Genomic DNA, 13,360 nt, shown 5'->3' on the forward strand with positions numbered 1-13,360 from the left:
TGTAATTCATTCACTTTTATCAGTAGAAACCAATAAGATCACTTAGATCTCGGCAAGTATGATTGGAGTCTCCACCTTAGGCAGATTAATGGATACCTGGAAAAGGCAGATGAGAAGAGGGCAGCAGAGGATAAGATGGTTAGATAGCATCACAGACTCAATGGCCATGAATTTCAGCAAACTCCAGGAGACAGTGGAGGACAGAGGAGCCTGGCATGTTGCAACCATGGGGTAACAAAGAGTCAGACATGACTTAGTGACTGAAAACAATCACCACAGGTCTGTTCCCACATTACAAATGCCACTGAAATATCTGCTCTGTGTCTTGTCTCTTCCACTGAGAAATTCAGATCTGGAAAGGTGACTTTAATAGACATTGAGAAGGATCAGAAGTTGAACTTCCTTCTTCACAAGTTTTTACAATGAAGTTTGTTTAATGGCTTTTGTATAGGAAGTTTGTATTTGTTTAAGTAGAGCAAAATGATTAGATCTGATAGAGTGCCTGAAGAACTACAGATGGAGGTTTGCAACACTGTAGTGATCAAGACAATCCCCAATAAAAAGAAATTCAAAAAGGCAAAATGGTTGTCTGAGGAGGCCTTACAAATAGCTAAGAAAAGAGGAGAAGTGAAAGGCAAAGGAAAAAAGCAAAGATATACACATTTGAATGTAGAATTCCAAAGAATAGCAAGGAGAGATAAGAAAGCCTTTCTCAGTGATAAATACAAAGAAATTGAGGAAAACAACAGAATGGAAAAGACTAGAGATCTATTCAAGAAAATTAGAGATACCAAGGGACTATTTCCCATAAAGATGAGCACAATAAAGGACAGAAATGGTATGGACTTAACAGAAGGAGAAGATATTAAGAAGAGGTGGCAAAAATACACAGAAACTATATAAAAAAATCTTCATGACCCAGATGACCATGATGGTGTGATCACACACCTAGACCCACACATCCTGGAATGCAAAGTCAAGTGGGCCTGAGGTAGCATCTTTACGAACAAAGCTAAATGGAGGTGACGGAATTCCAGTTGAGCTATTTCAAATCCTACAAGATGATGCTGTGAAAGTGCTGCACTCAATATGCCAGCAAATCTGGAAAACTCAGCAGTGGCCATAGGACTGGAAAAAGTCTGTTTTCATTACAATCGCAAAGAAAGGTAATGCTGAAGAATGGACAAACTACCACGGAATTGCACTCATCTCAGACTCTAGCAGAGTAATGCTCAAAATTCTTCAAGCTAGGCATCAACAGAATGTGAACCATGAACCTCCAGATGGTCAAGCTGAATTTAGAAAAGACAGGGAACCAGACATCAAATTGCCAACATCTGCTGGATCATAGAAAGAGTAAGAGAGTTCCAGAGAAACATCTACTTCTGCTTTATTGACTACACCAAAGGCTTTGACTGTGTGGATCACAACAAACTGTGGAAAATTCTTCAAGATATGGGAATACCAGACCACCTGACCTACCTCCTGAGAAATCTGTATGCAGGTCAAGAAGCAACAGTTAGAACCAGACATGAAACAACAGACTGGTTCCAAATTGGGAAAGGAGTACGTCAAGGCTGTATATTGTCACCCTGTTTGTTTAACTTATATGCAGGGTAGTACATCATGAGAAATGCCAAGCTGGATGAAGCACAAGCTGGAATCAAGATTGCCAGGAGAAATCTCAATAACCTCAGATACTCAGATGATACCACCCTTATGGCAGAGAGTGAAGAATTAAAGAGCCCCTTGATAAAAGTTAAAGAGGAGAGTGAAAAGTTGGCTTAAAACTCAACATTCAGAAAACTAAGGTCATGGCATCTGGTCCCATCACTCCATGGAAAATAGAAGGGGAAACAGTGGAAACTGGCAGACTTTATCATTTTGGGCTCCAAAATCACTGCAGGTGGTGACTGCAGCCATGAAATTAAAAGACGCTTACTCCTTGGAAGAAAAGTTATGACCAACCTAGACAGTATATTAAAAAGCAGAGACATTACTTTGCCAACAAAGGTCCATCTAGTCAAGGCTATGGTTTTTCCAGTAGTCATGTATGGATGTGAGAGTTGGACCGTGAAGAAAGCTGAGCACCGAAGAATTGATGCTTTTGAACTGTGGTGTTGGAGAAGACTGTTGAGAGTCCCTTGGACTGCAAGGAGATCCAACTGGTCCATCCTAAAGGAAATCAGTCCTGAATATTCATTGGAAGGATGGAAGCTGAAACTCCAATACTTTGGCCACCTAATGGGAAGAACTGACTCATTGGAAAAGACCCTGATGCTGGGAAAGATTGAAGGCAGGAGGAGAAGGGGAAGACAGAGGATGAGATGGTTGGATGGCATCACCGACTTGACTGACGTGAGTGGAAGTCAAGCTCTGGAAGTTGGTGATGGACAGGGAAGCCTGGCATGCTGCAGTCCATGGGGTTGTAAAGAGTCAGACATGACTGAGCAACTGAATTGAACTGAACTGAGGGCAAAATGATTCAAAACAATGCTTTAAAAAAAAAAAAAAAAGATCTCGGCTGTTGGTAAAGCAAAGTCATCTAAACTTTTTCTTTCTTTTAAAACTATGTTATTTCAACATTTTTATTCAAATTATCCTCTTCTCCTATGAAAAGATATACATTTTGCTAATGGAATGTCACTGTGCGTCATTTCGTAAAAAAAAAAAAATATGCTATGGCAGAAATGTTTTGAAACTTTGCTAGTTTAACAACTTCAGGAAATGTAATACAATTTGACATTAATAATAAATGCCCACTCCAGTACTCTTGCCTGGAAAATCCCATGGATGGAGGAGCCTGGTAGGCTGCAGTCCATGGGGTCGCTAAGAGTCAGACACAACTGAGCGTCCTCACTTTCACTTTTCACTTTCATGCATTGGAGAAGGAAATGGCAACCCACTCCAGTGTTCTTGCCTGGAGAATCCCAAGGACGGGGGAGCCTGGTGGGCTGCCATCTATGGGGTCGCACAGAGTTGGACACAACTGAAGCGACTCAGCAGCAGGAGCAGCATGCATACTACCAGAAAAATAACTTTACTATAAAGGAATTGAAGTATTTTTACTACCTACACTATAACAGTAATAATATGAACTTAAAAAAAAAATCAATCCACCACAACCAATTTAAAGTTACCTTGCATGTAAAGCAACATTCATATATGCCTCATGCTTCATTTATCATTTTGAAATTAGAGATATTAAAAGCTAGAAAAACACTTAGGAATACAACTAAATTTACATTCATTTAATTCTAAAGGAGATCAGCCCTGGGTGTTCTTTGGAAGGAATGATGCTAAAGCTGAAACTCCAGTACTTTGGCCACCTCATGCGAAGAGTGACTCATTGGAAAAGACTCTGATGCTGGGAGGGACTGGGGGAAGGAGGAAAAGGGGATGACAGAGGATGAGAAGGCTGGATGGCATCACCAACTCAATGGACGTGAGTCTGAGTGAACTCTGGGAGATGGTGATGGACAGGGAGGCCTGGCGTGCTGCAATTCATGGGGTCACAAAGAGTCGGACATGACTGAGTGACTGAACTGAACTGAACTGAACTGAATTACTCATTGAAAATAATTAAAAATTCATCTCATATTTTGATTTGTGGTCAGGAAACCCATTATTTTACACACACACACAGCCATTTAACACGAAAATGTCTGATATCCTTTTCTTTGATACTGCAGTACATTTTTTTTTTTTTAGTTTTGCCATTTGATATCACCTTTTTCCCAGTCATAAGCATTTTAATTTGATATGTCAGCAGTTACCTATAGGGGACTGTCAACTGCTTTAGAGCCATGCTGCAAATCATGATTGAAAAATTTACTTTTAGTATAATGACAGCTTCACATATTAATTAGATCATCAGACACATGTTTGCTGAGATTTAGCAATTGAGCAATAAATACAGCATGGCAGTGATAGAGCTGTTAAACTTCAGCACATAGATTTCAAATACATTTTATTGAGTTATCCAAGAAATAATCACCCTGCTAAACCCAAGTTAAACACATGATGGAATATTAGGATGTTTAATTAGAAATGAAGTTATGCTTTACAAGTAAGTAATCTTACAAGTGGCTAAAAAAGAAGGCCACGAAAATTAATTTTACTCAGTAAAAACATACACAAAGCCCTTTTGTGAAGTTGGTAAATGGGTTCAATCATTTCACCAATGTACACATGATGGAGAAATAGACTGAATAAACTAGGGAGGAAGGGGTTCAGAGAAGACTTTTCAACTAAAGTAATAAGGGTTGGTAAAACTCATGTACACTAAGATTACCTTTCAAGAAATCAGGAAATCCTATTACTTCCTTCTCAGAGATTCCATTGTGAGGGCTCAGTAGATAGTGACCGGAACCAGGCATTAACCTCCTTTCTAAGCTATCAGGCAGCATTCAACTACAGAAGACATTTAGGCCATTCCTATACATGGGTAACCTCGGCAATGCAGATGCTTCCCTACCTCGAGAGAGAAAAACTGTCACAGACGTCACTCCTAAAGAATGGTAGCTGAAGGGGCAGACATAAAAAAAACACAGACTTAATGGGTAATGACAGCAGGATGAATTCCTGAACATATAACATGGCATGGCACCCCACTCCAGTACTTTGCCTAGAAAATCCCATGGATGGAGGAGCCTGGTAGGCTGCAGTCCATGGGGTCGCGAAGAGTCGGACACGACTGAGCGACTTCCCTTTCACTTTTCACTTTCATGCATTGGAGAAGGAAATGGCAACCCACTCCAGTGTTCTTGCCTGGAGAATCCCAGGGACGGGGGAGCCTGGTGGCTGCCATCTGTGGGATCACACAGAGTCGGACACAACTGAAGTGACTTAGCAGCAGCAGCAGCAAGCAGAAAGGAAAGAAGGAAGGAAGGAAGAAAGGCAGGCAGGAAGGAAGGGAGCAAGGGAGGGAGTAAAGAAGGGAAGAAGGAGAAAGGAAACCCTGGAATAAGAATCAGAAGCCTTGAGTTCTACAGTGCAGGCCTATAACTACAATTAAACACCATATATAAGTTACTCCACAACTGTGCAGAAATTACCTCATCCAATAGGTGAAAGCACAAGATCAGATGATACTGAAGGCCTCTTTAAATTACTATTTTAAAACACCCAGCAAATATGGAAGCAACAACATCATCTTTTCTTCCTCATTTATACCTTTGTTTACTTATTCAACAAAAATCTGTGGAGCACCTAATAAGGTATAGGCCTAACACAATGTCTCAAAGATTCATAAGTGAACAAGTTATATCCTTTACCTCCATGAAACTCCATTCCTGGAGTGAAAATGAGGTGAGCAGACAGAGGGACCAGAAGGCGAAAGCGGGTAGATAAGCAGCGGTCAAACCTCAAATGTTGCATTAAGACATGTGACCTTTATCTCAAGGGCAGTGGGAGGCACTGACTTTTCTTTTGTCAGGGGTGATATGATCAGATTTGGGTTGTGGAGGTTGGACTGCGCATCACTTCTCTTCTAAAGGTATTTTTGTTTTAATGGCACACTTTCTATTTATAATGATATCAACAAAGTGGTGGTGTCGGAAGGTGAGGAATTAGGATCTAACCTGGAGAAATTATTGGGACAGACACCTTGTGGCAATTATTGCTATTATACTTTTTCAGATAGGAGGCAGGAATGCCTTGCTACTCAAATAGTGAAATATGGTCCAGGTCTAAAAGATGCTAGAAAGCAGAGATAAACTATGGCCCACTGTCCTGACACCAACTTTACTCAATGGTGAGCAAGTTTAATATTTTATATATGGAATAGAAATGAATGGATTTACAGATGTTTTGAAGAAATTTTATTTACCCTCATGGTGAGCCATTTCAGGAACTCCCTAGATTAAGGCATTGTCTCTCCCTCATCATTAGTATATTCAAAAGAAACTTTGAAAACTTTGAAAAACACTGATATAGATTTTTTTTTAAAGTAGAGTATGGGGTATAAAGCTCCTAGTATTCAGCTGCTAACTCTGTGACATCAGAAAAATTTAATCACTATGAACCTAATATTTTTGCTTGTAAACGAATATTAGCTCCAAGATAATGCCCATCTTTGAGGATATCTGTGAAGAGGAAGGTGATGTGTAGTGAGTAAAAGACACTGAAGTTAACTACTCTGCCCAAGACCACGTAACAAGGAAACAGTAGAACTAGATTTCAGACCTACATCTTTCTTAAAGCCCTTGGCTTTTATAGACAGTTACTTAGAGCATTGCCTTTCTTTGGGATTGGAATAAAAACTGACCTTTTCCAGTCCTGTGGCCACTGCTGAGTTTTCCAAATTTGCTGGCATATTGAGTGCAGCACTTTCACAGCATCATCTTATAGGATTTGAAATAGTTCAACTGGAATTCCATCACCGCCACTAGCTTTGTTCATAGTGATGCTACCTCAGGCCCACTTGACTTCCCATTCCAGGATGTCTGGCTTTAGGTGAGTGATCACACCATCATGATTGTCTGGGTCGTGAAGATCTTTTTTGTACAGTTCTTCTGTGTATTCTTGCCACCTCTTCTTAATATCTTCTGCTTCTGTTAGATTCATACTATTTCTGTCCTTTATTGAGCCCATCATTGCATGAAATGTACCCTTGGTATCTCTAATTTTCTTGAAGAGACCTCTAGTCTTTCCCATTCTATTGCTTTTCTCTATTTCTTTGCACTGATCGCTGAGGAAGGCTTTCTTATTTCTCCTTGCTATTCTTTGGAACTCTGCATTCAGATGCTTATATCTTTCCTTTTCTCCTTTGCTTTTCACTTCTCTTCTTTTCACAGCTATTTGTAAGGCCTCCTCAGACAGCCATTTTGCTTTTTTGCATTTCTTTTTCTTGGGGATGGTCTTGATCCCTGTCTCCTGTACAATGTCATGAACCTCCATGCATAGTTCTTCAGGCACTCTATCTATCAGATCTAGTCCCTTAAATCTATTTCTTACTTCCACTGTATAATCATAAGGGATTTGATTTAAGTCATACCTGAATGGTCTAGTGGTTTTCCCTACTTTCTTCAATTTAAGTCTGAATTTGGCAATAAGGAGTTCATGATCTGAGCCACAGTCAGCTTCTGGTCTTGTTTTTGCTGACTGTATAGAGCTTCTCCATCTTTGGCTGCAAAGAATATAACCAATCTGATTTCAGTGTCGACCATTTGGTGATGTCCATGTGTAGAGTCTTCTCTTGTGTTGTTGAAAGAGGGTGTTTGCCATGACTAGTGCGTTCTCTTGGCAACTCTATTAGACTTTGCCCTGCTTCATTCTGTACTCCAAGGCCAAATTTGCCTGTTATTCCAGGTATTTCTTGACTTTCTACTTTTGCATTCCAGTCCCCTATAATGAAAAGGGCATTTTTTGGGGGTGTTAATTCTAAAAGGTCTTGTAGGTCTTCATAGAACCATTCAGGTTCAGCTTCTTCAGCATTACTGGTCAGGGCATAGACCTGGATTACCATGATATTGAATGGTTTGCCTTGGAAACGAACAGAGATCATTCTGTCGTTTTTGAGATTGCATCCAAGTACTGCATTTTGGACTCTTTTGTTGACCATGATGGCTACTCCATTTCTTCTGAGGGATTCCTGCCCACAGTAGTAGATATAATGGTCATCTGAGTTAAATTCACCCATTCCAGTACATTTTAGTTCACTGATTTCTAGAATGTCGACGTTCACTCTTGCCATCTCCTCTTTGACCACTTCCAATTTGCCTTGATTCATGGACCTGACATTCCAGGTTCCTATGCAATATTGGTCTTTATAGCATCGGGCCTTGCTTCTATCACCAGTCCCATCCACAACTGGGTATTGTTTTTGCTTTGGCTCCATCCCTTCATTCTTTCTGGAGTTATTTCTCCACTGATCTCCAGTAGCATATTGGGTACCTACTGACCTGGGGAGTTCCTCTTTCAGTATCCTATCATTTTGCCTTTTCATACTGTTCATGGGGTTCTTAAGGTAAGAATACTAAAGTGGTTTGCCATTTCCTTCTCCAGTGGACCACATTCTGTCAGACCTCTCCACCATGAACCATCTCACACGCTAGCAGACTAATGCTCAAAATTCTCCAAGTTCACAGCAATACGTGAACCATGAACTTCCAGATGTTCAAGCTGGTTTTAGAAAATGCAGAGGAACCAGAGATCAAATTGCCAACATTTGCTGGATCATTGAAAGAGTAAGAGAGTTCCAGAGAAACATCTACTTCTGCTTTATTGACTACACCAAAGCCTTTGACTGTGTGGATCACAACAAACTGTGGAAAATTCTTCAAGAGATGGGAATACCAGACCACCTGACCTGCCTCCTGAGAAATTTGTACGCAGGTCAAGAAGCAACAGTTAGAACCAGACATGAAACAACAGACTGGTTCCAAATTGGGAAAGGAGTACGTCAAAGCTGTATATGCTCATCCTGCTTATTTAATTTATATGCAGAGTACATCATGAGAAACGCTGAGCTGGAAGAAGCACAAGCTGGAATCAAGATTGCCGGGAGAAATATTAATAATCTCCGATATGCAGATGACACCACCCTTATGGCAGAAAGTGAAGAAGAACTAAAGAGTCTCTTGATGAAAGTGAAAGAGGAGAGTGAAAAAATTGGCTTAAATCTCAACATTCAGAAAATGAAGATCATGGCATCTGGTCCCATCACTTCATGGCAAATAGGTGGGGAAACAGTGAAAACAGTGGCTAACTTTATTTTTCTGGACTCCAAAATCACTGCAGATGGTGATTGCAGCCATGAAATTAAAAGATGCTTACTCCTTGGAAGGAATGTTATGACTAACCTAGACAGCATATTGAAAAGCACAGACATTACTTTGTCAACAAAGGTCCATCTAGTCAAGGCTATGGTTGTTCCAGTAGTCATGTATGGATGTCAGAGTTGGACTATAAAGAAAGCTGAGCACCAGAGAATTGATGCTTTTGAACTTTGGTGTTGTAGAAGACTTTTGCGAGTCCCTTGGACTGTAAGGAGATCCAACCAGTCTATCCTAAAGATCAGTCCTGGATGTTCTTTGGAAGGACTGATGTTGAAGCTGAAACTCCAATACTTTGGCCACTTGATGCGAAGGGCTGACTCATTTGAAAAGACCCTTATGTTGGGAAAGATTGAGGGCAGGAGGAGAAGGGGATGACAGAGGATGAGATGGTTAGATAGCACCACCAACTCAATGGACATGAGTTTGGGTAAACTCCGGGTGTTGGTGATGGACAGGGAGGCCTGGCGTGCTGTGGCTCATGGGTCGCAAAGCGTAGGTCATGACTGAGCAACTGAACCGAACTTAGAGCAAGTGTGAGACTCTCCTCTTATAGACTGAAAGTTCAAGGATAATTATATAGAGAAAACTAAATATTCTGTTGCATTATTTTTAACTCCAGTTTTAAATTTTACATTGCTCATATTAATCTTATGCCATTTCACACTTTCACAATCTCTCCAAATAATTTTTTTTTAGTGGCGGAATGATATGCAGGATTGAGCACGGTCATTTTTCATCCCAGATTTTCTGGGACAGTCTTTATTTCAAAAATACACACCACCGAAATGCTCTGAAGAAGCCACTATTTCACTAACCAGATTCTGCACCAGAAACAGCATAAAATACTGTAGTATTCAAGGGACACAGTCAGTACAGGAGTTAATGTACAGGAGAATTACAATGTACCTTGATACATGTGTGTGTGGGGGATAGTTACTAGTAGAGAACATGGGATAGAAGCATTGTAGAACCACTGCACTGGAAGTCTTTGATTTTGAGCTAGTAAATCCAAGATAGTTAATTATCAGAAATCTGTAGTAAATAAGCTCTGTGAATGATTCACATGCATGCTGAGTTTTGGAACTCCTGATTTAAGAAATGATCTCCTTAAGAAAAAGCCCCATATATCAAGGATAGTCACTAGGCATTTTCTGTTAGAGATATTTGTAACCCATTGGTCACTGAAGTTTGAAAAGAACCACTTAGACGTATTTGCAGAAACAAAGGATGTAGTGATGCAGTCCTTTCGTGAGCAACCTTCTGTGTATAGTGGCAGTACTTATTCAGCAAAATTTTCACTTCCCAAGTGGACCAGAGCATTTTCTGTCTTACATTTTGATTGATGTGTTTATTAAACCAGATGACTGCAAGAGGGATGGAGATGGGACATTCACTGTGTCTATTGCACAGAGATTTATGAAAAGCAATGGGAGGCAGTGACCACCAATCACTGGTGGCAGCAGCTTTCTCTTAGGGAGATTAATCGGACTTTGTGAGGACCTGCTATTAGAATCCATTTAACCCAAAGTAGGGCTTCCCAGGTGGCCCTCCCTAGTGGTAAAGAATCTACCTGCCAATGCAGGAGACATAAGAGATGTGGGCTTGATCCCTGAGTTGGGAAAATCCCCTGGTGGAGGACATGGAAACCCACTCCAGCATTCTCGCCTGGAGAATCCTATGGACAGAGGAGCCTGGTGAGCTAAGTCCAGAGGGTTGCAAAGAGTCAGACATGACTAAAGCGACAGCAGGCACACAGCCCAAAGCAACCAAAACTACTACTGACTTGATTTTAATTAGGACCTAATAATCAATGTACTTTTTAAATTCTTAAGGTATATTTAAATGGACAAAACCATCTTACTTTGAGTCATAAGCCATATACTGTGTATAGATATATATATTTAAATATTTTTAAAAGCTTCTAGTATTAGTCTCTATCAGAAAGAGCAAGTTCAGAATGGACTTGGATGAGGAAAAATTAAGGAGTAGAGAACTTTAAATATTTTGTAAATATATGACAATGAAAAAACATTAAGTGGACCAGGTAAAAATTTATTAAAACATCTCAAATGTGGATGTAGGAAGTAGTATATTCCAGGAAGTGAGCTGACCAGAAGCTTGGACTCCATGTTTTGATATTATCATATAATTTCCAGGAACACAGGGCTCCAAATGAGTAAAATGAATTATGAAGTCATAAAATCCTAGGCAATCCCACACATTTTTTTCCTGAGAAAGTTCAATATGCTTCTAGTTATAATAGCTGCAAAACCTCTTTAGACTTTGGGCAAACATTCAGTGAATACCTCTCCCTGAAACTTTCTACCTCCTGCATCCTAAGCTTCCGTGTTAATAGAACCATGCTTTTGAGAGCCTACTTGAAACACTATTTTCCTCATGGATTACTTCATACATTGGTATAAAAGTTCATTTTCTAGAAGACGGTATGATATCCTTACCTGTTTCACAGCTGTGCCCGGTGAAGCCTTGTGGGCAGGCACACACGTTGGCAGCAATACAAGCTCCTCCATTTCTACAACCATCTTGGCAAAATGCTAAAATAATTCAGATACATGATTTTAGCACTTTATAAGGAAACAATTCAAGATTCTTCAAACTAGCTTTTCTTTATTGCCTTGGAGATGTTGACATCCAATTATACATCCTATTATAATTTCATATTCATAATACACTTTCCATATAGGTAAGAAACTTCAACACAATTTGTAGAACAATACTCTTTCTGATGTTAAGTGTTTCACCTATAAAAGAAAATACTGAACTTTCTTTTAACAAAAACCAGTAACCTTACACAGCAGTAAGTGCATTAGAATTAGTATTATATCTCATTATAACAATCTAAAAATCTTGAAATTAAAACTATAAAAAATGGCAACTATCCTAAACAGTTACCTAAAGAGCAAACCACCATCTAGAGAATGAGACTCAGAAACTAGAAATGATTGAATCCTATGAGGCTCTGATCATTCTTCACACTGTCCAAAATGTCAAAAAATACTAGAAAAATGCCCCATCTTTCAAAAAGCTATAAATCCATCCTAAAGGGATGAATTAATCAATAATGAGAATTTGCCAAAGGGGTCTTAGAGTCTTGCATTCCCCCGCCAAGGATACGTCAGGATCCAGGGCAAAGGAACTTCATGGCCTGTTGTGTTAGAGTGGCTTTGTGAGTGAGGGGAGTTTTTCTGTGAGTAGAAAAGGGAGCCAAGTTTCAAGCCATTGCAAGGGTGATGTTTTGAGATGGTTTGGCTTCCAAAAAAAAAAAAAAAAAGTGGGAAAAACAAGGTAGGTAAGACTGTGTACCCTTGGAAACTTCTGTTTCCACCTCAATTTATACTTTGTTTCTGTAAGGCTCAGGGCTACTCCCTCAGCCTGGCCAGGTCTGTCATGGATGAACCACACCAGCATTTTTCAGGCCTCAAGCAAAAGCTTTTTCTCTAATTTTCTGGCACATGCTTCCCATAGTTAGTTAGGATGTACTTTCTCAGAGAGGTAAACTGTAGAAATCTGAGATTCTGTGACTGAGTTAAAAGAAGCTTGACTTGACTTCTTTGATTCTAGGTCCTAATTTGTCTTCATCCTAGGCAAAAACAATACCTAGTCACCAGGAATTTGCAAAGAGATTAGGAATTTAAGTCTCATAAAAAGAAAGGGTATATCATGTATATATCTTCACTGGAGTAATTTACAAGATTTCAGCATGTTGATGGAGGACAGAATGCAGATCCTATATCTAAAATATATCTCTTCCCAGCTTTTGACATTCCCATCAGAAAGGCACATAGGACTGGAGAGTCTTTTGATAACCTATAGTCCTAATTTCCAGAAGAAATTTATAGATCCTGGAAAGTTCTCCTTATTTCAAAGAATTTTCTATCTGCATCTACTCAAGGCTTCAAGAATTCTTTACACTATAAACTTTACTCTTCATATGAATAAGGAGTGGGAGTCAAGTACAACTAAGACTGAGAAGGTTGGGCTCCCAGATGAAATCTTAACTCTCAGCACACCCAGATGCTTTGGGGAAGTCCTAAGGGATCAGGTACACTATGCTATGGATTTAGCTTTTCTCTGGATCAGTCTAGATTCTGAGGAAATCTTTGTGGGATTTGGACCCCTAAATGAGTAGATCTTTACAATGCTCTAAATTATGGATTTCCATAACTTTTACAATCAGAATAATCCTCTGGCTCATCCATGTCTGTATCCAGTGTATTATTGTAGAACAGGCCTTAGACTCATGCTCCAAGGCCACTGCATTAATAATCATTTGTGTTATTTCCTGTCTCCCATATACATGGCATCAAATAAAATTAATTTTAGTAATCTCCATGACAGCATATTTGAGGAATGGGCAGTTTTGAAGCTTAAAATGCCTAAATTAGACAAATCATAAGTTTTATATGACATAATAAGGAATATGGACTTTATCCTATGGAAGTCAGTATGAGTTTCCAAAACAGTTTCCAAAATAGTTTCCTCTATTTCCCTTGTGAACTAGGAGGTAAGCTCATCTGATGAAGGAAAAAGAGAGCATGGGTGCAAGAGAGAATTAATGG

At 39.6% G+C, this 13,360-nt stretch overlaps 1 protein-coding gene across 2 annotated transcripts in view; it reads right to left on the reverse strand.

The window, feature by feature from the left end:
* NELL2 (neural EGFL like 2) overlaps nucleotides 1-13,360 on the reverse strand; it is a 460,840-nt gene that overhangs the window by 87,312 nt on the left and 360,168 nt on the right. For both annotated transcript variants that reach the window (XM_070369964.1, XM_070369963.1), the window contains exon 16: nucleotides 11,240-11,335. In XM_070369964.1, coding sequence (XP_070226065.1) covers nucleotides 11,240-11,335 — 96 coding nt within the window. The remainder of the gene's footprint in view (nucleotides 1-11,239; nucleotides 11,336-13,360) is intronic.

Source organism: Bos mutus, chromosome 5 (genome assembly GCF_027580195.1).
Source record: "Bos mutus isolate GX-2022 chromosome 5, NWIPB_WYAK_1.1, whole genome shotgun sequence".
NCBI classification, from domain to species: domain Eukaryota; kingdom Metazoa; phylum Chordata; class Mammalia; order Artiodactyla; family Bovidae; genus Bos; species Bos mutus.